The 22,990-nt window shown below is 36.4% G+C and overlaps 1 protein-coding gene across 1 annotated transcript in view; it reads right to left on the reverse strand.

Moving 5' to 3' along the window:
* RNF17 (ring finger protein 17) overlaps positions 1–22,990 on the reverse strand; it is a 145,563-nt gene that overhangs the window by 17,167 nt on the left and 105,406 nt on the right. The window contains exons 24-30 of the mRNA XM_028531988.2: positions 19,647–19,737; positions 18,291–18,406; positions 16,491–16,780; positions 14,910–15,073; positions 7,435–7,554; positions 4,026–4,106; positions 982–1,107 (exon numbers count right to left, since the gene is read on the reverse strand). Coding sequence (XP_028387789.1) covers positions 982–1,107; positions 4,026–4,106; positions 7,435–7,554; positions 14,910–15,073; positions 16,491–16,780; positions 18,291–18,406; positions 19,647–19,737 — 988 coding nt within the window. The remainder of the gene's footprint in view (positions 1–981; positions 1,108–4,025; positions 4,107–7,434; positions 7,555–14,909; positions 15,074–16,490; positions 16,781–18,290; positions 18,407–19,646; positions 19,738–22,990) is intronic.

Here is a 22,990-nt window from a genome sequence, read left to right on the forward strand (position 1 = left end):
TACCATATGATCTCACCTTTAACAGGAACCTAAACAACAAAGCAAAGAAACAAGCAAAATATAACCAAAGTCACTGAAATAGGGGACAGACTGACAGTGACCAGAGGGGAGAGAAGAGGGAATTTCAGGGGAGAATGGGAAGGGTTTACAGGAACAAATTTAAAGGACACATGGACAAAAGCTAGGGGGAGGGTGGTAATGGGAGGGAAGTGGGGAGGGTTGGGTGGGTGGGCTGGAATGGGAGTAAAAGGGAGAAAACTGTACATGAACAATGATTAAAATAAAATTTAAAAAATATATAGAATGGGAGTAAAGGAGAGAAAACTGTACTTGAACAATGATTAAAAAAATAAAAAAAATATATAGAGTATTTCCAAAAAAACAAACAAAAAACTGAAAAGTGAACTATAACTATAGAAATAAAAGTACCTTATCATATAATATTTATGATAAATAGCACTTATGGTAGTTTGCAACGTGAGCCCATATCTATAATAGACTAATTATGTTTTTAAAAATAGTAAAAACAAAAGCAACAAGCAATTGGACTGGGCTACTTAATGAAGCTAAGCTTAAAATATGGCTCTGAGTTTCCTATAAGCAGGCAAAATGGGGGTAATAGTATAATGCCAAATAAAAGTAAAATCATTTTATCTGAGAGTCCTCTTCTGGCAGTAAATTCTATTAAGATTTTATTACAGCTGTCTATTCAAACAATATTGGCTAATATATGGGCTTCTCACTAGGTTTGAAGGTACAGAAACATTAACTGAATTTTAGTGCAATTGGTCTTTATAGGACACCTATAAAGCATGTTATAGCGTATCATTTTCTCAGTAAAAAAATTTACAAATTCTCTTATCTCTCAACATATCAGACAGGTAGAATAATATTGAAGACTTGAGGTGTAAGATAACATAGAAAATTTTAACCAGAATTTTTTCTCTAATGTAGATTTTTATAAAAAAAGAGTACACTTACTTCTTTCAGTATCTCCTCAGAATGTTCAAAAGTACAATATTTATGGTGTGCCATAAAATAAGAAAGTGACATTCCATCAAAATAGAGATGAACAGATAATTTCTCCCATGGATTTACAGGTAATTCCTGTTTCAGTTTAATTAAAAGAATTATTACTATCAAAATAAAGTCTTTTTGAAGATTAAAATTTTAGTCAGCAAAAATAAAATAAGATTTCTGAAAATTACAGTATTACCAGTTTGACCAGTGACTCATTTCATAAAATTTTCCTCATAGTCCTTTGGCAGGTTATGAGGTAGTATGATATTATTTTGGTTTTTGTAAAATATATTCACATATCAATAAGACAGAGAATGTTATACTTATCTACTAAAAAGTAATTTACTGTATATAATTTACTACACCTTTTTATTTATTTTAAATTTTTTAAAAAGGTTTTTAAAATTTATTTTAGAGAGAGGGGATGGGAGAAAGAGAGAGAAGGAGAGAAACATCAATGTGTGGCTGCTTCTTGCACACCCCCCACTGGGGACCAGGCGTGCAACCCAGGCATGTGCCCTGACTGGGAATTGAACCAGCGACTCTTTGGCTCAAAGGCCAGTGCTCAATCCATTAAGCCACACCATCCAGGGCACTACACTTCATTTTCAGATGACACTAATAATTATACCAAGTAGAAGGAGAAAGAAAAGTTCTTTTCAGGGGTAAAAAGAACAGAATTTAGTTATAAATTCAAGAATGGAAGAAATGGAAGGATTAACAGCAGTCTAGAAGGCGTCATACTAATGGCTCTTCAGTCCCTCAACTGTGATCAGGTACTGAGCAGGCATATATTCACCAGCTGATCTGTCTCATCCTCTCTCCTTAGCTCCTGAGTCCAAAGCCAGGTTTCTACTGAGTTTCTGTAATGGCCTGCCAGTAGAGCTCTCTGCTTCTATCTTTTTCTACTATTCAGTTTCTATCAGGCAGAATGAAAACACTAGAATGTTAGGTCAGATCACGCCACTCTCTTACTCCAGGTCCGCCCAACAGCAGAGCTCTTACAAGTTTTCTTCTGTGCCCACCTCTTCTCTGTGTTGATCCTTCTGCTCTTGCCACAGATGCTCCTTGGCTGCACAGGAATAGTCTAGGTAAGCTCCTGCCTTGAAGCCCTTTGCGCTATTCTCCTGGTACTCTTGCTCTCACCATTCTAAAGTCTTTACTTGAACCTTTGTAGTGATGTTATCCCTGACCATTCTATTTAAAATGACTTCCTCCCTGGCCTCACCTCTCCCTGTCAGACTTTCCTGCTTTATCTTTCCAGAAATTGTTACTACCTAACATACCGTATGTTTTAATTTTGTTCTGCACCACTAAAATGGAAGCTCCATGAAGGCAGGAATTTCTGACTATTCACTTCACTACTGTGCCTCCAGGCCTGGGGAAAGTTTGGTACACAGTAGGGCTGCAGAACATACAAATCCATGGTTCCCGAGACACTGAGCAGTGTTTGGTACACAGCAGGTCCTTCAGTTAAGCCTAGAAACTTTTCATTTTGTTTGAGGACTTACTATACTACAGGTTGTTCTCCTATATTAAGCTAACCAGCAGAGAAAGCTGCCTTGATAAACTAAAAAAATCTGAATCCCTGCCTTACTTCTGTGATGTCCCACATAGGCTGTGAGTAACCAGAGGGCCTCTGGGTACTAACACAAACAACATTAATGGCTTCTCTATGTTCTCATTCATGTAGGTCTGTGGTTCTTCTTAGGTCTTTATCACCCACCATCACCGCTTTCATAGAGAAATACTTCCCTTACAGTTCTGTATTTTTCTACTGGAATCCTCAAACATAGCTGCAGATTAATCTTAACTCACTCACTGCTCAGACTGACCACTTTCTTAAATCCTATTCACCACTATTTTTTCTCCCAAAACCTCTGTTATTCTAGTCAAACAGTTATACTATTTCTTAAAGAATATGCTATGCTCATTTGTCTCTCTCTGTCTCCTGGTGCATTCCATTTCCCTGGTCAGAACTTTCCTATCTTTCCTTTAAGAACTACCTCAGTTCTCACTATCTCTAAGTCCCTATGCACTTACGCATTTCACCAAGCACTAGGCTCTTGGCAAGTTACTTCATGGTGTACAGCTCTGAGGCTTATGTCTGGCATCTAGTTGTTTCCCTGACTGGAGGTGGTCTTTGAGCACAGGGTTTTACCTGCAACTAGTATAGTACTCCATGTGCAGCCTGCTCTGAAAAACTACCACACATACTTTTAATTATTTACTTAAATCCTCACCTTAGAATATGTTTATTGATTTTAGAGAGGGGGAAGAGGGAACGAAGGAGGAAGGGAGAGAGGGAAAGAGAAACACTGATGAGTTGAGTATCATATGTTCTCTGCATAGAGACTGAATCCACACCTCAGGCATGTGCCCTGCCTGGGAATCAAACCTACGTATATACCCTGACCAGGAATTGAATCCACAACCTTTTGGTTCATGGAATAACACTCCAACTGAGCTATCAGGCTAGGGCTACCAAATACATTTTTAAACACCTCTTACTCTTTAATATTGCTCTCTGCTATTAAATAAGTTGTTAAAGAATCTTACAGATTACTGACTTTAATGCTTATAAAAGTTCTCAGAAACTTGCTCAAGCTTGGCTTTATTTAAAATAAGCCCAGGTCCCTGGCTGGTGTGGTTCAGTAGATTGAGCACTGGCTTGCAAACTGAAAGGTCACTGGTTCGATTCCTAGTCACAGCCCATGCCTGGGTTGTGGGCCAGGTCCCTAGTTGGGGAGTGCAAGAGGCAACAGATCCATGTATCTCTCATGCACTGATGTTTGTCTCCTCTCTCTCTCTCTCTAAAAAAAAGGTAAATAAAATCTTTTAAAATAAACCTAGGAACCAAAGTGGTAACTTCTTTATATCAATAAGTAATTTACAGTAACATAGGAACATGATTCATCATAAAAAATACACCTCAAATTATGTTACCTATAACACTTTATGGCAAACAATTTAAATCAATGATATATGCTTTAGGTACAAATTACCATAACATGAATTTCCACCTCTCTCTTTGAAAGCAGTTCCTGAAGGAGTTCTATTGCATCTGGTTGCCAGATACCCCCAACCTATTTGAAAAGAATAAAGTAAGAATCATTCACACTTTCATAAAATAATTCAGGAAGCAAATGAAGATACGCAAAAGTAGCCATAAACACATACTATTGGAGAACAGTACAAAATATATAAGCAGTTTTCAGAGAATACCTTGGGTGTACGATAGAAATTATCTTAAAAAACTAGTATTTGACTGAGCTTCCCACCATCATAACCTCTTAAAGCATTTTATGCTTTAAAAAATAAGCCTGCCTTAAAAATAAAGCATGATAATACTTTTTAAAAATGCCAATGTGGTGCTTGTATGATATGTATTACAACGTCTACAAAATGTGTTTATTAGGGAACAGTGATTGTTATGTTTCACATGCCGAGAACAAGGAACTGGGGCCTCCTGCTTCCTGCAGATGGAGTGTGAATGGTAACTACACCTCTGGTGACACTGTGACTGCAGAACCACCAGGAACCCTTAGCCAAACCACCTAATCCGTGGTTACAGAATCTTTGTGAAATTAAAATGAAGTTTACTGATAATTTAATCACTGAGTCTCAGCTTGTTTGTTATATATGCAGCAAGAGATAATTAACATACAGTCCTTTATCGCATTTCTAGTTTCAAATCTACTGAAATTATATTTGATGAAGTAACAATTTTTATAAGCTTATGCCTTTGCATCTATGAAGATATTAATTCTCTTCATTTATTCAGATGTTTTTCATCCTTCAGTGGGAGTCTGTAGTTTTCTTCATAAAGACCCTTTGGCTGTCATATTAAATATTTTATTATTTTTATTACATTTGAATTTTTAGAAAACTGTTAACAACAGTATTTAAAATTAATCATCTGACAATCATATCAATATTACAACTAAAATGCAGAACACTCATCACTCAGAACCATCAGAAATTGAAGAGAATGGAAGTCTGACAACTATGGAATTAAAGAAACCACACATCATCCAGACTGGTAGGAGGGGTGCTGATGTGGAACAGGCTGGTGCTACACCGAAGTGTGTTGGATGAAATTCCAAGAGGGGTATCTTGGGAGTGAGGAGTCCCAGACCCACAGCAGGCCCCCCAACTCAGGGTTCTAGTACCAGGAAGATACATCTCCATAACTTCCGGCTGCAAAAACCAGTGGAGATTGAGTCAGTGGAAGAAACTTCTGCAGTCCTAAGCAGTTCCTTTGAAAGAACCCACAAAATGACTTAATCAGACTCACTCCCTCTGGGCTTCAGCACCAGGGTAGCAGCTTAAAAGGCACCAATGGCATACAGGGAGTAAGTGAAGTGTCTGGAATAAAGTCAAGCAAAGGCCATTGTCCTCTTTCTAAACCATCCCCCAAAAGGAGTCAAAGAGCTGACAAGCTGGTGCCATATGCGACTCCATCAATCTAACTAACACTGTGTGACCTGTCCTGGAGATCCTCAGAGATTCAGTCCCAGCCAATTTATAGGCCCACCCAAGCTGCTTTTCCATAGTAGTGGCTGGTCTTGGCTCATGCTTCACAACTTCCTAAATTCTCTCAAACAAGCAACAACCAGTCTCAGTGAGCCCTCAGCCTCTATACCCCTAACTAAGGGGTTGCAGGCCCTGTACTAACAGCAACCAGACTAGATTCACAGCTTGGATTTGCCTGGGAATCTCCAAGCCCAGCATAAGTAGCAGGTATCTAAGATTGCTTTATAGCTCAGGCAGGGTGACCCCAGGCAAAACATAGGTGGGGGCTGCACCACCCCGGAAACCCCAAGGCTTGTGCATCCAGTGGATGGCTACAGACCCTGTTGAGCACCATGACACAGCCCCTGCACAGCTGATCCTCCATGGAGAACAGAAGTTGGTGGTAAGTGGTCATAGCCTATCCTTGTAGCTGACTGGCCTGGGTAAATCCCTTCCATTGACCTGCCAACAAGCAATCAAAGCTCAACTGCAAGAGGAGGCTGTACTCAGTCCATACAAAAGGCACACCCTGAGTACTCAGCTTGGGTGATAAGGGACACTGTGCCACTGTACCCCATGAGGCCATGCTACCAAGAGAGGGAGTCATAGCAACTCTACCTAATACATAGAAACAAACACAGGGAGGCTGCCAAAATGAGGAGACAAAGAAACATGCCCCAAATGAAACTCCAGAAAAAAAAATTAACAAAATGGAGATAAGCAATCTCTTAGCTGCAGAACTCAAAACACTGGTTATATGGATGCTCAAGGAACTTAGTGAGGACCACAACAGTATAAAAAGATATCTAGTCAGAAACAAAGTTTACACTAATTAAAATCAAGTACAATCTACAGGGAAACAACAGTAGAGTGGATGAAGACAAGAATCAAACCAACCATTTGGAATATAAGAAGCAAAATCAATCAATTAGAACAACAAGAAGAAAAGAGAAACCCCTGCCCCCCAAATGAGGATAATGTAAGGAGCCTCTGGGACAACTTCAAGAGGTCCAACATTTGCATCACAGGGGTGCCAGGAGGAAAAGAGAAAGGGCAAGGAATTGGAAGTCTATTAGAAAAAAGAAGGAAAGAAAACTTCTCTAATTTGGAAGGAAATTAGACATGCAAGTCCAGGAAGCACTGTTAGTCTCAAACAAAATGGATTCAAAGAGGCCCACACCAAGACACATCATAATTAAAATGCTAAAAGTTAAAGATAAAGAGAGAATCTTAAAAGCAGTAAGAGAAAAGCAGTTTGTTACCTATAGTGGAGTTCCCATAAGACTATCAGACAATTTCTCAAAATAAACTTTGTAGGCTAGAAGGGGCTGGTAAGAAATATTCAAAGTAATGAAAAGCAGGTACCTACAGGCAAGTTTACTCTATCTGGCAAAAATATCATTTAGAATCAAAGGGCAGATAAAGAGCTTCTCAGATAGAAGAAACTAAAGGAGTTCATCATCAAGCCATTATTATATGAAATGTTAAAGGGATTTCTTTAAGATGAAAACTAGAACAATAAAATGGCAATAAATATATATCTATCAACAATTGACTCTAAAACTAAGCAAACAAGAAGAACAAAGACTAAATCATGGATACAAAGAGCACTTTGATGGTTGCCAGATGAGATGGTGGGCATGGGAAGTGGTGAAGATGTGAGAAGATTAAGAAGTACAAATAGGTAGTTCTGGAATAGCCATGTGGACATAAAATACAGTATAGGAAATGGAGTAGCCAAAGAACTTCCGTATGACCCATGGACATGGTGTGGGGATTGCTGAGGGAATGCTGGGTAGAGGGGGGAAAAGGGAGTAAATTGGGACAACTGTAATAGCATAATCAATATATTATAATTAAAAAATAAAGAGATCATCCTACAGATAACTGTTTACTCACAGGTATGGTACGATAGAGCTGACAAGGGATACAAAACTGGGGTGTGTCAGGATATAGCAAAATAGGGTAAAGATGGCACTGTGGGATCTTCTCAGTAAGTCCATGATCTAAATATTGTACCTGAAACAAGATAAATGCAATTTATAATTAAAATTTACTATTAAAAACTAAGGGGCAGAAGATACTCCTGGGGCTTATAAAAATGGTATCTTAATAATAAATCTAAATCTCAAATTGAAAAATCTTCAGAAAAAAGCAACATCGTATACCCTCATCCCATAGTGTATTAACATTGCCAAGAGGTTTTCTTACACATAAACCAGAGCTTTTTTAAAACAAACAAAAAACAAAAAAACACACAAAAACCCAAATGAACCGGCCCTTATTAGATTTACAAATTCCTGGAAATGAATTCATTTTTTTATGGAAATTTAAAAATTTTTCCCCCAAGTATTTTAGAAGTACTCAGTTACATTTAGTAAAAGAGCATTTCTCAAATTCTCAGTATTTCTCAGTTTCAAAAAGTTCCTTCTTTGGTTATCTTGGCAATCAGCATTTTAAAAATGAAATAGATCACAGGATTGTGAAGTATAGCATACGGAATATAGTCAATAATATTGTAATAACTATATGTAATTGAAAAAGAACAACAGTCAAAGCCCCAAGTGAACAGAAGGAAGGAAATAATAAAAGATCAGAACAGAAATAAATGAAAAAGAGTCTAAGAAAAAAAACAATACAAAAGATCAATGAATCCAAGAGCTGGTTCTTTGAAAAGATAAACAAGATTGACAAACATTAACTAGACTCATTGAGGAAAAAAGAGAAAGGATCCAAATAAATAAAATCAGAATTGAAAAAGGAGAAATGACAACACCAAGGGAATACAAAGATTGTGAGAAAATATTATGAACAACTGTATATCAACAAACTGGATAACCCAGATGAAATGGATAAATTCCTAAATACATATAATCTTCCAAAACTAAGTCAGGAAAAATCAGAGAACCTGAACAGATAGATCACAACTAGTGAAATTGAAGTTGTAATAAAAAAACTCCCAACAAACAAAGGCCCTGGATCAGATGGCTTCACAGGTGAATTTCACCAAACATTCTGAGAAGAGCTAACACTTTTCCTCAAACTATTTTATAAAATTCAAGAGGAGGGAAGGCTCCCACATGCATTTTATGAGGCAAGCAATATCCTAATCCCCAAACCAGATAAAGACACTACAAAGAAAGAAAACTATAGGCTAATATCCCTGATGAACATAGATGCTAAAATTATAAAAAAAAATACTAGTAAACTGAATGTGACAATGCATCAAAAGTATTATACACCATAATCAAGTGGGATTTATTACAGGAATGCAAGGTTGGTGTAACATTTGCAAATCAATAAATGTCATTCACCACATAAACAAAATGAAGGATAAAAACCATATGATCATATCAATAGATATATTAAAAGCATTTGATAAAATCCAACACCCATTCATGATAAAGACTCTCAGCAAAGTGGGAATAGAGGGAACATACCTCAACATAATAAAGGTCATAAATGACAAGCCCACTGCCTGCATCATTCCTTTTTGATGAAGGACAAAAACTACAAGGATTCCCTTTAAGATTGGGAACGAGACAGGGATGTCCAACTTCACTATTCTTATTTGACATAGTACTGGAAGTCCTAGCCACAGCAACCAGACAAGAAGAAGAAATAAAAGGCATCCAAATTGGAAAGGAAGAAGTAACACTGTCATTATTTGCAGATGACATGATACTGTACACAGAGAACCCCCAAATATTCCACCAAAAAACTACTAGAACTGATAAATGAATTTAGTACAGTAGCAGGATACAAAATTAGTATCTGGGAGTCAGTTGCATTTTTATATGACAATAATGAACTAACAGAAAAAGAAATTAAGAAAAACAATCACATTGACAAATGCTTCAAAGAGAGTAAAATACCTAGGAATAACCCTACCTAAGGATGTAAAAGACCTGTACATAGAAAATCATATGACACTGAAGAAAAACTGAAGAAGGTAAAAGTAAGTGGAAGCACATACTGTGTTTCTGGATAGGAAGAATTAACATCATTAAAATGTCCATACTACCCAAAGCAATCTATAGATTCAATGCAATTCCTATCAGGATTCCAATGACATATTTCACAGACTAGAACAAATACTTCAAAGATTTTTATGGAGGAACAAAAGGCCCTACATAGCAACAGTGATCTGGAGAAAGAACAACGTTGGAGGAATCATGCTACCTAATGTCAAACTGTACTATAAGGCCACAGTAATCAAAACAGCATGGTGGTGGCATAAAAACAGACACATAGATCAATGGAACAGAATAGAGAGTCCAGAAATAAATCCACATCTTTATAGTCAACTAATATTCAACAAAGGAAGCAAGTGCATACAATGGACTAAAGATAGATTATTCAATAAATGGTATTGGGAAAACTGGACAGATAGGTGCAGAAAAATGAAACTAGACCACCTTCTTACACCACACACAAGAATAAATTCAAAATAGATTAAAGAGTTAAATGTTAGACCTGAAAACAAACATCCTAGAAGAAAACACAGCAAAATCTTGCACGTAGCTTGTAGCAGTTTTTTATCAGATATATCTCCCTGGGCAAGGGAAACACAAGAAAAAAATAAACAAATGGGACTACATCTCACTAAAAAGTTTTAGCATAGCAAAGGAAATCATCAACAAAATAAAAAAGACAACCCACAAAATGGGGGACATATTCACCAATACATCTGATAAGGAGTTAATATCCAAAATTTATAAAGAACTTACAAAACTCGCCCTGGCTGGCGTAGCTCAGTGGACTGAGCGCGGGCTGGGAACCAAAGTGTCCCAGGTTCGATTCCCAGCCAGGGTACATTCCTGGGTTGCAGGCCATAACCCCCAGCAACTGCACATTGATGCTTCTCTCTCTCTCTCTCTCTCTCCCTCCCTCCCTCCCTTCCCTCCCTAAAAAATAAAATCTTTATAAAAAAATAAAAAAATATAAAAAAAAGAGAGATTAGGTAATGCTTGTGTTTGACAAGCAAAACTTAAGGCACCAAAAGAAAATGAAAGAGCATTTACTTAAAAAAAAAAAAGAACTTACAAAACTCAACACCAAAAAAACCCCAACAACAATCCAATTAAAAAATAAACAAAGAACCTGAATAGATACTCCTCCAAAGAGGACATTCAGATGGCCAATAGACATAAGAAAAGATTTCTCGGACTTCCAGCAAGATGGAGGCATAGGTGGACGCACTGTACCTCCACGCACAACCAAGATTAGAACAACAACAATTTAGAGGCAGAATAACATCCAGAACTGACAGAGAATTTATCTGAATAGAAGTTGGACAGCCAAGAAGTTGAAGTAGACCTGTTCATCCAGACCAGTAGGAGGGGTGGAGACAAGCAGCTGGGCGCGGGTCGTGGCACAGGCTGCAGCAAGGAGAGTAGAGAGAGTTGGGTGCATAAGGCAACTGGGGGCACGTAAGGCATCTGGGGTGCGCAAGATCGCAGTGGGTGGACCCTGAGTACGCAAGCGGCAGCTGGTGGGCCCAATGAGGCAGCAATTGTGGACCAGGGCAGAGCGCACAACCCAGGATCCCAGAGAAGGGACTGAGGTCCCAGGAGAATGGTGCTACCACCATTGTTCCCTCCTGCCCCCACCCCCACATACAACGTCACAATCTAGCGACTGGGGTGCCCAGCCCTGGTGAACATCTAAGGCTCTGTCCCTCACTGTAACAGGAGTGACCAGACCAAAAAAAACAAAAACAAAACAAAAAAAACAGAGACATGTCTCAAACAGAAAAACAGATCAATGCCCCAGGACTCATCCTTTTCAGCAACCAAGAGATAGCCAATCTATCAGATGCACAGTTCAAAACACTGGTGATCAGGAAGCTCACAGAATTGGTTGATTTTGGGTGCAAATTACATGAAAAAATGCAGGTTACCATAAAAGGGATGAAGGAAGATGCACAGAGAACCAATAGTGATGGGAAGGAAACTGGGACTCAAAACAATAGAGTGGACCAGAAGGAAGACAAAAACAACCAAACAGGAAAGAATGGAGAAATAAGAATTCAAAAAAACGAGGAGATGCTTAGGGACCTCCAGGACATCTTTAAATGTTCCAACATCCGAATTATAGGGGTACCAGAAGGGGAAGAGGAAAAGCATATTATTATGTATTTGAACAAATAATAAAGGAGAACTTCCCCATTCTGGCAAAGGAAATAGACTTCCGGGAAATCCAGGAAGGTCAGAGAGCCCCAAAGAAGTTGGACCCAAGAAGAAACACACCAAGGCACATCATAATTATATTAGCCAAGGTAAAAATGAAGGAGAGAATCCTAGAAGCAGCAACAGATAAGGGGACAGTAACCTACAAAGGAGTTCCCATCAGACTGTCAGCTGATTTCTCAAAAGAGACCTTATAGGCAAGAAGGGGCTGGAAAGAAATATTTCAAGTCATGAAAGACAAAAACCTATATCCCAGACTACTCTATCCAGCAAAGCTTTCATTTAGAATGGAAGGGCAGATAAAGTGCTTCTCAGATAAGGTCAAGTTAAAGGAGTTCATCATCACCAAGCCCTTATTTTATGAAATGTTAAAGGGACTTATCTAAGAAAAGAAGATAAAGAAAAATATGTATAGTAAAAGGACAGCAAACTCACAATTATTAACAACCACACCTAAAGCAAAACCAAAAGAAACTAAGCAAACAACTAGAACAGGAACAGAACCACAGAAATGGAGATCACATGGAGGGTTAGCAACAGGGGGGTGGGAGGAGGAGAGAGGGGGAAAAGGTACAGAGAATAAGTAGCATAGATTGTAGGTTGAAAATAGATAGGGGGAGGGCAAGAATAGTATGGGAAATGTAGAAGCTAAAGAACTTATGACACATGGACAGGAACTAAGGGGGGGAAGCGGGTGGGAGAGGGTATACAGGGTGGAGGGGAGTGAAGGGTGGAATGGGACAACTGTAGTAGCATAATCAATAAAGTATATTAAAAAAAAGAACTCATGGGCATGGACAACAGTGTAGTGACTGTGGGAGAGAGGGGTGTGGCTGGTGGTGGAGGAGGGTATAAGGGAGATAAATGATCATGGAAAAATACAATAAAATTTGATATACTAAAATATAAATAAATAAAATATACCTTGAAGTTAAAAAAAAAGAGAACAGTTTCTCAATGTCAGTAGTCATCAGAGAAATGCAAATTAAAACCACAATGAGGTGCCATCTCACACCTGTGAGAACGGCTATCATTAATAAATCAACAAACAGGTGCTGGTGAGGATGTGGATGTGGAAAAAGGGGAGCACTTTTGCAGTGTTGGTGGGAATGCAGACTGGTGTAGCCACTGTGGAAAGCACTATGGAGATACCTCAAAAAATTAAAAATGGATCTGCCTTTTGACCCAGTGATCCCACTTCTGGGAATATATCCAAAGGAACCCATAACACTAATTGACAAGAACATAAGCACCCCTATGTTCATTGCAGCGTATTTACAACTGTCAAGATATGGAAGCAGCTCAAGTGTCTATCGGTAGACAAGTGGATAAACAACTATGAGACATTTACATGGTGGAATACTACCTGGCAATAAAAAAGAAGATTTTACCCTTTGCAGCAGTATGGATGGAGCTGAAGAACATTATGCTAAGTGAAATGTGCCAGTCAGAGAAAGACAAATACCATATGATTTCACTCATATGTGGAATCTAGTGAACAAACCGAATTAACATCCAAAACAGAAACAGACCCATAGATGGAGAGCAGATGACAGCAACTGGGTGGCACAGAGGTTAGGAAGTGGAAAGATTGAGCAAAAACGAAAAAGAACTCATGGACATAGACAATAGTGTGGTGATTGCTGGAGGGAAGTGGGTATAAAAGGACTAAATAATAATGAAAAAAATACAATAAAGATTAAATTAAAAAATGAAATGGATCACAGGAATGTAAAGTACAGCATAGGGAATATAGTGAATAATATTGTAATAACTACATATAATGCCAAGCAGGTACTAGATTTATCAGTGGGAACACTTTGTACATTATATAAATATCACTATGTAGTACACCTAAAATAAATATAATATTGTATTTCAACTGCAACTGAAAATTTAAAAAAATGAATAGAGCTGAATAAAAAATGAGAATATTAAATGTAGTTAGGGTGAATACAGTTTCATGTAATATGTATTTCTTAATGTCAATTATAGGATAAACTTTGACAGATATCAGGTTAAGGAATGAAAAGTTTATTGTGCATACTTGAAATGAAAAATGACCACAGGAAATAAAAGTGATGATTAAAGTATGACAATACTTTGAAATAAATTTTAAAAAGAACAGATATAAGTATGAGAAAAAATAAAGTTCACCACCATCTTATTTATTTGCATTCCATGTATGTAAAGTTCATAAATTATGGTAACTTAAAGTGAATTTCAGTTCACTTTTCAATTAAAGAAAGGCTATCTAAATGATTCACAAGTACGTGAAAATGTACTCATTTATACATAAACATATAAATCTGTGAGTATCCACATGCTTAAATACCCCAAATTTGAAACTACTTTACTTCTACTGCAACCATTTAAAGCTTGTCCAGTAGAAAAAGCACAAGCCTTAGAAATTTAGGAACGAGATGCTAAATTTCAATTATCCTATTAGTACAATGGAAATAACCCACACCTAAGAAAGTTAAAGACAAATTATGAAACATGAATGCACGTATGTGAAAGGCCCTTAAACACCATAAGTGCTATGTAATTTTTAGGTATGATCACCAAATAGATAATAAACTTCATGCAAGTAAAAAAAAAGACTTTTTTCTCCCACCCTAAAATTGAAATTTTCAAGTGCTGAACTGCTCATGAGTTAGTTGCTTTACTTAGTAAATACATTATTAAAAATGGAGGTATTTTTACGTGTATTTATATACACACGTTTTTTTCAAAGCTCTTTCTGAAGATACTACATGAAACTCAAGAACTGTGTCTCAGTATTCTGGAGGTAACCATTATCCTGATCAGGTAAATTAGCCGGACTGTAAACAAATTCGCCACGAAAATATGTAATGTACTGGGAAACAAGTTGTTTTGACTTAACATCCTGTATACAAACACGGCTTTCAATGACAAATAAGTGATACTATTAAAGCACCAGTGTCCAAATTTCTAAGTGGAAGAATTTTTTTTTTTGGTTGCTCAAGTTTATAAATATACTAAAAAATAAAAACAAAAATTCTTATTACAAACAAACATGTAATACATCTACTGGTCTTCCTACAGGGCTGAACTCATTACAAGATATATTAATCAAACTTTCATGTATTTAGATTCAAAAGACCACTTAATGTTATAGCATTTAGTCTTAAAATAGTCACAAAAGAATGTCAGACTCACCCTGATAGTGCCGCCAACGACTTCGATTACCTTGCCTCTATACCACATAGTGTCTGATCCTCTCACTGCACAGGCTTCTCCCTTTTTCCAGAAATAAGGCTCCAAAAGACCAAGGCATTTTAAATTACTTTGAATTTCATTCATCATTTTTATTAGCTCAAATTCTGAAGAAGTTATTAAAAATAGAAAGTATTTAGGAAAAATTTCCTACCATTTTCAAATGAAGTCATTAACCTTTAATAATTTTATCACTTAGATAATATTATAAAGAATTAAAAATCAGTTCCTACATTATACAGCTTTAATAAAAATCTAATTATTATAGCTTCTATATATTTCAAAATGTACAACTGAGCAACAGCATATAAGTAATTATTTTGATCTTCAGTTATAAATGCAATCATTCTTTTGGAAGTCCAAGAATCATGAAAAACTCTAATTATGTACCAGATAACCTAATATGCCATTTTGTTAGCACACCTAAGTAAAATATAAGACAAGTTATGTTACTTGATGCTTAGATATGGCATAATGCTGGGATATAAAATTAAAATTCTCATGTTGCTACTTACTGCTAATTGGCCCATTATTTCCACAGTAAATACATATCCCCATAACTGATAGCATAAAACACAAGCTCTGGAGTTAGTTTCCATTAACAGTTCTACCACTTTAGTTGAATGATCTTGGGTAGTTCCTTTATCCCCATAAATCTCAGTTTGTTCTTTTGTGAACTGGGTATAATGGCACCTACCCACATTATCAGTTTTGTATGGTATTAGATGTAAAATGTCTAGCACACTGCCTAACACATAATAGTCAAGCAGTTTTAGCTAGGACTATACATGTCTGGATTAAGTACTAATGGTAGAGGTCTCAAACATGGTTCACGTCTTCCAAAAGGGTTTTTTGGTTCTAGAATAGCCAACTGCACAGATTTGGTTTTTCAAATTAAAAAGTAATCAACAAATGAGACAAAAATTTCAACAAATTCATAGCCACCATCCCCTTAATCTATAGGTGGATTTACTATGGAGCCAAAAGAGTTTATAAGTCCTGTAAGTGCTAGAGTTGCTGGGAGTTGCTGGATACACTTAAGTTGTAGAAAGGAAAAATTTGTACATAAGCCTAACAAGATCTCAGAGAAGACTTGAGTATCTCCAAAGTATCTTCAAAGGGTCCTGAACCTCCAATCATTTGTGGTGATGTTTTTTCTCATTTTAGGTGAATATACACTCTTGTATTCTTTTTTCTCTGAGAGCCTCCAAACTTGTGTGAGTGCCTAATATAAAAGACCTATCCACTTAAGACATGTGGAACCTGAAATCACCCCTATGCTTATCTTAGGCCTAACATCTATTCCCAATATCTCAATAAATGGCTGTTAATGTGCTAGGCATTGTGAAAAGCACTTTGCATGCATTATTTATTCTAACCCTCACAATACTACAGTAAAAATGAGGTCGGAAGAAGTTAAGTATTGTCCAAAGTATTTCAGTCCATGCCTATCTTACTAGAAAGTGAGCTGCTCTCTTAAGTCCTAGCTTATACTGACTAATCCTACAAGATAAAAGATCTTACCTGACAATTTAGGCACCACAAATACAGTTCCATCATCACCGATGCAGCTAACTACTGCCTCAAATACTTTCATGTTGGGAATAACTGGTGGTTTATAGCATCCAGGGGTTCTTGGTTCTATAATTTTCTCCTTAAATTCAGATACCTTGTGTTCACTGATAATATCAGAAGCTTTTTTGTCAGAGTCAAAGTTAATTTTAATATTCTTAGTAACCTCTGAATCTTCTTGTTTCAGGAGGATTTCGAGGGGCTTCTTAGATAATGAATGGCTGTTATCTAACTTATTAATTCTGTAACATCCAAAAAAAATACATCTAAACATGAGCAATAAGAAATTCTGAAGAAAACAATTTAAACAGAATCCTTTTAATATACTTGAAATTTAAAATATTTGCTAGTCTAGGTTGTTTCATGAAAAGAAGGGTAATTTAAGCTGTAATAAAAATTATTTTAAATTATGAATGAGTTTGATAAAAAGGAATATGATTTCACTTAAATGCTTTATATTTTACATTTGTATATTATTTTCTAATACTCATGAGTATTAGATAGCATTGGGAAATACAATATCTTCAGACTGATTCTGATTTAGTCCACATGTACATGTGGCAAGTTATCAACATTCATGTAAGATACTACATGAGTGTACATAAAGATACTGTAAGTCCCCTAAAAATATGGTACTATTCCTAGAAGAAAATATTAACATTGCTTATTTTAGCAGAATTATAGATTTTTGTTCCTTCTATTTTCCTATATTTTCTTTTAAAAGGAAATATAAATTGATAAAGAACTACATAATTTCTCATCCCCCGGGGCTCCCTCACAGTCCCCAACTTTGAGACAGCTGGTGATTTCAGTGCTGTAGAAGCAGATACTATCTATCAGAGGTAATAACTTGCCCAGCATTGTTCTCTTTAACATTTCTTTTATTAGGAATTGCTTTAGTCTAAAGCCAGTGAACCAGAAGAGAGACACACGTGGGACTAATGATACAGAGGTAGCCATAGGCCACTGCCCAGCATTAGGGCAGCACCCACCAGGCCAGGCTAACTACCTCATGACCTATTTCACTTCTGATTTCTCGTTCTTCTTCCATTTCATCAGGACTGGGGCCCAGGTCCAAATAAGGGAAGATATAATAATGTAAGATTTAAAAAAATAGAGATGTGTACATGCATGGTACCAGGAAGGTGGCTGCTTGGAACATGTGTCAGTAATTCACATAGACCGCTATATCTAGAAGGAGAAGGGAAACTAGAGGTATTGCAATATCCTGATCCTTCTCCCTGTGAACCAAAAGTACTTAAGCCCTAAAAGCAGTTCCCCAAAGAATCTTTAAATGTAAGTATCATTCAATTACAGGTTTTTTGTTACCCATATTTTTGTTTCACAAAAACACATTTTTGGTGTATACCTACCAGAATTGTCAACATAAAACTTAAACATTTCTGTCTAAGCAAATGAGGCCAAAGGGCGTGGATCTGGTACCCACTATACCATCCCCTCATCTCCTTCCCTTTGATTTGGAGTGAAAATGCCAAAGCAAAGGGAAAAGTAGAGAAGCAAACAAATCATTTTAAAGAAGGGTTTAAATATGCAAGAGCTGATGGGCTCAAATAAAGGAACTGGCAATCCTGAAGGACTCTGTTTCTGAGCTGGCTCCTCAGGGTTAGTTTATAAATCATTTTTAAGAACAAACAAGATGAATTCAATTTTGAAAGCACAGAAACATAAAGATTTACAGAGGCAAATAAGAAGCATCATCACAAACTGATGTAAAGAAAAGAAAGTTCATACCTCCTTTCTCTCAAAGCCAAACCCTTTCTAATCAGATATTTAGAGACATCAACACGCTCTCCTTTTTCATCTTTGCAGAAAATTTTCACAGGTAATGGCCATGTCATGTTGTTTTCCTGGTGGTTTAAGAGCAGTGTAAGAGTGAGACACAAAAATGAAATCTATACAATATACTTTTCATGGGCATTTTCTTTACATTACTTCAACCCAGAAACAAACAAACAAAAACCTCCCAGCCAAGTAATTTTGATATATGTATATATCAGAGAGAAGACAGACTGGAAGAGAGTCAATGGGGATAGACACTGACTTGAAAATGCAGCTAAAGGGGCTCACTGTCAAAACTTATCAAAAAAGGGTCAGGGGAATACAGGTTGAAAAACAAGGTTTTTTGTGTTTTTTTTTTAATATTTTTATTTATTTATTTTTAGGGAGGGAGGGAGGGGGGGGAGGGGGGAGAGAGAGAGAGAGAGAGAGAGAGAGAGAGAGAGAGAGAGAGAAAGAGAAACATCAATGTGCGGTTGCTGGGGGTTATGGCCTGCAACCCAGGAATGTACCCTGGCTGGGAATCGAACCTGGGACACTTTGGTTCCCAGCCCACGCTCAATCCACTGAGCTACGCCAGCCAGGGCTGTTTTGTTTTTTTTTTTAACCCCAGAAAGAGGGTGGGAAGGAATACACATCAGTTACAAGTTCTCTATTGTCCTAAACTCTGCAAATTATAGATCAAAACATATTTTCCGAGATGTGCCTTTTTTTTCCCTACAAAAAGCAACAGAAAGGAAAGAACTATGAAGCATATATTCTGCTTCGTAGAAATTATAAAAGTGAAGAAAGTACACATAGAAAGAAAAAAGTAACATGGAAAAAATTACTTATACAGGAAAATTCTAGTCATTAATGTAATAAAACATATTAAATTAGAAAAAAGTAAAAGAGGCAAAGAATGTCCTTAAATGTTCCAGAAAGACATATTCTATACATATCCTCTTCTCAAATCCATAGTCACAGACACTTTTTATGACAAATAGTTACTATGACTTCACTAGAAGCCCTATTAAGTTTCCAGTTTGAAAGAATATGAAAAGGCTTCAGAAATATGCTCTGGCATACATATATTCTTTTTTGCAACATGCAAATTATCAACTCAAGAGTATTACTTTAGAAATGTTTTGATTCATTCATATGATCATTTGTATTACATCTGTTATCAAACAGGTGTTTTAACGTGAAATAAGACCAAAAAAGTTTGGAAAAAAATCATTTTGCTGTTATTTTGTCAACAAGAAAATAAATGGAATTATAAAAACATCAATGAAATAATCAGTACATTTCTATTGAAATACCAATGCATACCTGCAAAATTATAGTTGCTACAGCTCCAGTTAGATACAATGAAAGACAGTCACAAGCTGTCGCTGTCCACTTGTCACTCCCACCAGTTGGTCTAAAAAATAATAACTTATTTTATAACAAACAGCATAGGGCATATAAATATAAAACAATAACCACATACATATATATTTGATTCAACTACATATGTAGTGAGAAATTAATTTCACCATGGCTTTTATTATTTCCACAATTTTATTCCCCATTTCATAGCCTTTTGTTCACTCTATTCAAATGATGAGATCATTGTAGGTATGATAAAAAGAGGCTGGCTAAACCTGTAACTTCAAATGGCTCATTAAGATTTTTAGAGTAATGTTGAAAAGGCCTTTGGGGTCTTTTAGGGATCTTATAGCTTTGTGCACAGATCTGTAATATTCCCATTTGTGCCCATATTTCAAAAATGTACACACGTACATGTATGTATGCCTTTCAGCCAAATAATAGCAGTTGACTAAATGGATTTACTTCAAGTTAGGGAGAAAATATAAGACAATCCCCAACTAGAGCTTCTTTGCATTGTGGATAACTGTGGGTAACACATCAAGCACAAGGAAAGTATCCTCCTACCCAGCTTTAATTAAGATGGAGCTCCTTCTCACATGTGAAATTACATCTCATACTCCATGATGAATAGTAGCTAAGACCTACCCAGCAACAGCTAGTGACTCTTGAACCTCTGGAGGGAAGGCAAATTAGCTTTAGCAACACTGTTACTTCAGTAACTAGATATTCCGATTTTTGTCAACAGAGCTAGAAATTCAAATATTTATATGGCACCTACTGGTTTTTAAGAAAATGTTGATTAAGTAATTCAAAATTTTAAAAACTTTCTGTAGGCCAGATACATGGTGCTTGTTACCAGGATTTGGCCCAGACTCTGGAAACTACAACCTCTGACATAGAGATATGCTTTCAAATTTCCAGCTAATGAATCAGAAAGGACAGCTTAGATGTTAAATAATGGAATCTGAATTTCAAAACCAAGTAGATGAAATCTGACAGGAATAAATGTAAAACTCTGTATTTTGGTGAAAAAAATGATTTAAGTGTATAAAAAGCTATAGTTTTAGTGAGATCTGCTCAGAATACACCTGAAGTAATTCTTCCAACTTAAACCAGAAAACATTTAGAGAAGGCAAGCAGGAAAACATAGAAATCATGTTTTTAGGATTATTTGACAAAACTGTAATAGCCTGGAAGAAAAAAGAAGTCTTAGTGGAATGCGATATCCACCTTTTCCCTATCTGATGGTTAACAGAGTCAAGAGGTTTATTCTGAGGTAAAATGAGGATGCGTGGAAGATATGAGGAGACAAACTTCAATGTAGTGTAAGGAGATACTAGCAAGTTCCCTTGAGGAATAGTCTCTGTAGTACTGGAAGTCTTCAAGCAAGTCTTCAATGTTCATTTATTAGGACTAGTATAAAGAAATTACTGTCATGATGCCTCCACGGTCTTTGGATTCCAAGTCTAAGATTCTATAATTCTTGTTACAAAGACACTATGATGTTATTGTTATGGATTTATCACTGAAGGAAGGCCTCCCAGAATCAAGAATTTGTTACTTTATTTTTCAAAAATAAGTCTGAGGGTAATATATTCCCATGCTAAGTACTCCTGTGACTCCTTTCTAGCCTGGGAAAACCATAAAATGCAGGCCAGCATTGAGATCTATGAAGAACTATATTGAGTTTTGCCAAACCAACATTTTCCTCTTAAATTATCTATTCAAAACAGTATTTTTCTATACACTTTTAAGCTATATCTTATTTAAGCTATATCTTATTTACAGGTTTTTCTTAATAGCTGAATAGTATTGAATATTTTCTTTAAAATCTGGTGAATTTGCCTCTAAAAAGTTATTATGGTAATTTTCAAACATATTCAAAAGCAGAATGAATAAAACAAATCTGATGTATCTATCACTCAGCTTCACCAATTACAAATACATGATCAATTTTATTTCATTTAGACTCCCACATACTCCCATCCATGATTATTTTAATGGAGTCCCAGATACAACATTTTATTTGAAAAGATTTTAGTTTGTATTTCCAAAATGCAAAGCCTTTAAGTAACATAACTACAGTATTATTATCACATCTAAAAGGTTTAGTAATTCTTTAATATCAACCATTCAGATGATACTCATTTTTTCCTGATGTTTCAAAACAGTCCTAATTGGTAGAGTAAACAAAGACCACACATCATGAATGGTTGATGTGTATCTTGAGTGCCCCTTTCCATCTCTTTCTCTTGTAACTTTCTGTTGAAGAAACCCAGTCATTTGTTCTACAGTTTCTATGGTCTGTATTTAGCTGACTGTATTGCCATAGTGTTTAACAAATTCCTTGTATTTCCTTTGAATTCGTAGTGAGAGCTAGAGTCTTGATCAAATTCAGGCTTGCATTTTCTTTTTGCAGTAACATTGTTTACATGCACTTCCAACAGGAGGTACACAATGTCTGATTCTCTTTTTGTGATATTAGCAGAACTGGTAACTCTCACCTAGATTCCCTCCTTTGTTTACTATGGTTAAAAAATGGTGCTATTTTAATGTTATCATTCTTCCTTGGTTAGTAAGAATACTTATAAAAAAAAAACAACTTTAGCCCTGGCTGGCATAGCTCAGTGGATGGAGCGCGGACTGGGAACCAAAGTGTCCCAGGTTCGATTCCCAGCCAGGGTACATGCCTGGGTTGCAGGCCATAACCCCCAGCAACCGCACATTGATGTTTCTCTCTCTCTCTATATCTCTCTCCCTTCCCTCTCTAAAAATAAATAAATTAAAATAAAATCTTTAAAAAAAATTGTTAAAAAAAAAAACTTTATAAGCTGAAATATAATTGTAAAGGAAAAACAAGACAAAAAGCTCTTTTCCCTTATCTACCAGTTTTGAGGATAAAGAGGTGGTTCCCTAAAATCCTCTAAAGGTAAAAACAATGAGTTGGTTTTTTTTTAAATCACTTTATAAACTTAGGGATTTAAACACATCAAATACTTTTATACAATTATTCTATTGATACTCACATTGTCTCATCTTTAGTCAGGAATTTTACTCAGGTTGGCTAAATCCCTTTGTTATAATCTCCATAATTCTTTATTTTTAAGATTTTATTTATTTATTTTCAGAGAAAGGGGAAGGGAAGGAGGGAGAGAGGGAGAGAAACATCAATTGGTTGCCTCTTATATGTCCCCAACTGGGGACCTGGCCTGCAAGCCAGGCATGTGCCCTGACTGGGAATCAAACCTTTTGGTTTGCAGTCCGGTGCTCAATCCACTGAGCCACACCAGCCAGGGTATCCA

This window comes from Phyllostomus discolor, chromosome 2 (genome assembly GCF_004126475.2).
Source record: "Phyllostomus discolor isolate MPI-MPIP mPhyDis1 chromosome 2, mPhyDis1.pri.v3, whole genome shotgun sequence".
Classification (NCBI taxonomy): domain Eukaryota; kingdom Metazoa; phylum Chordata; class Mammalia; order Chiroptera; family Phyllostomidae; genus Phyllostomus; species Phyllostomus discolor.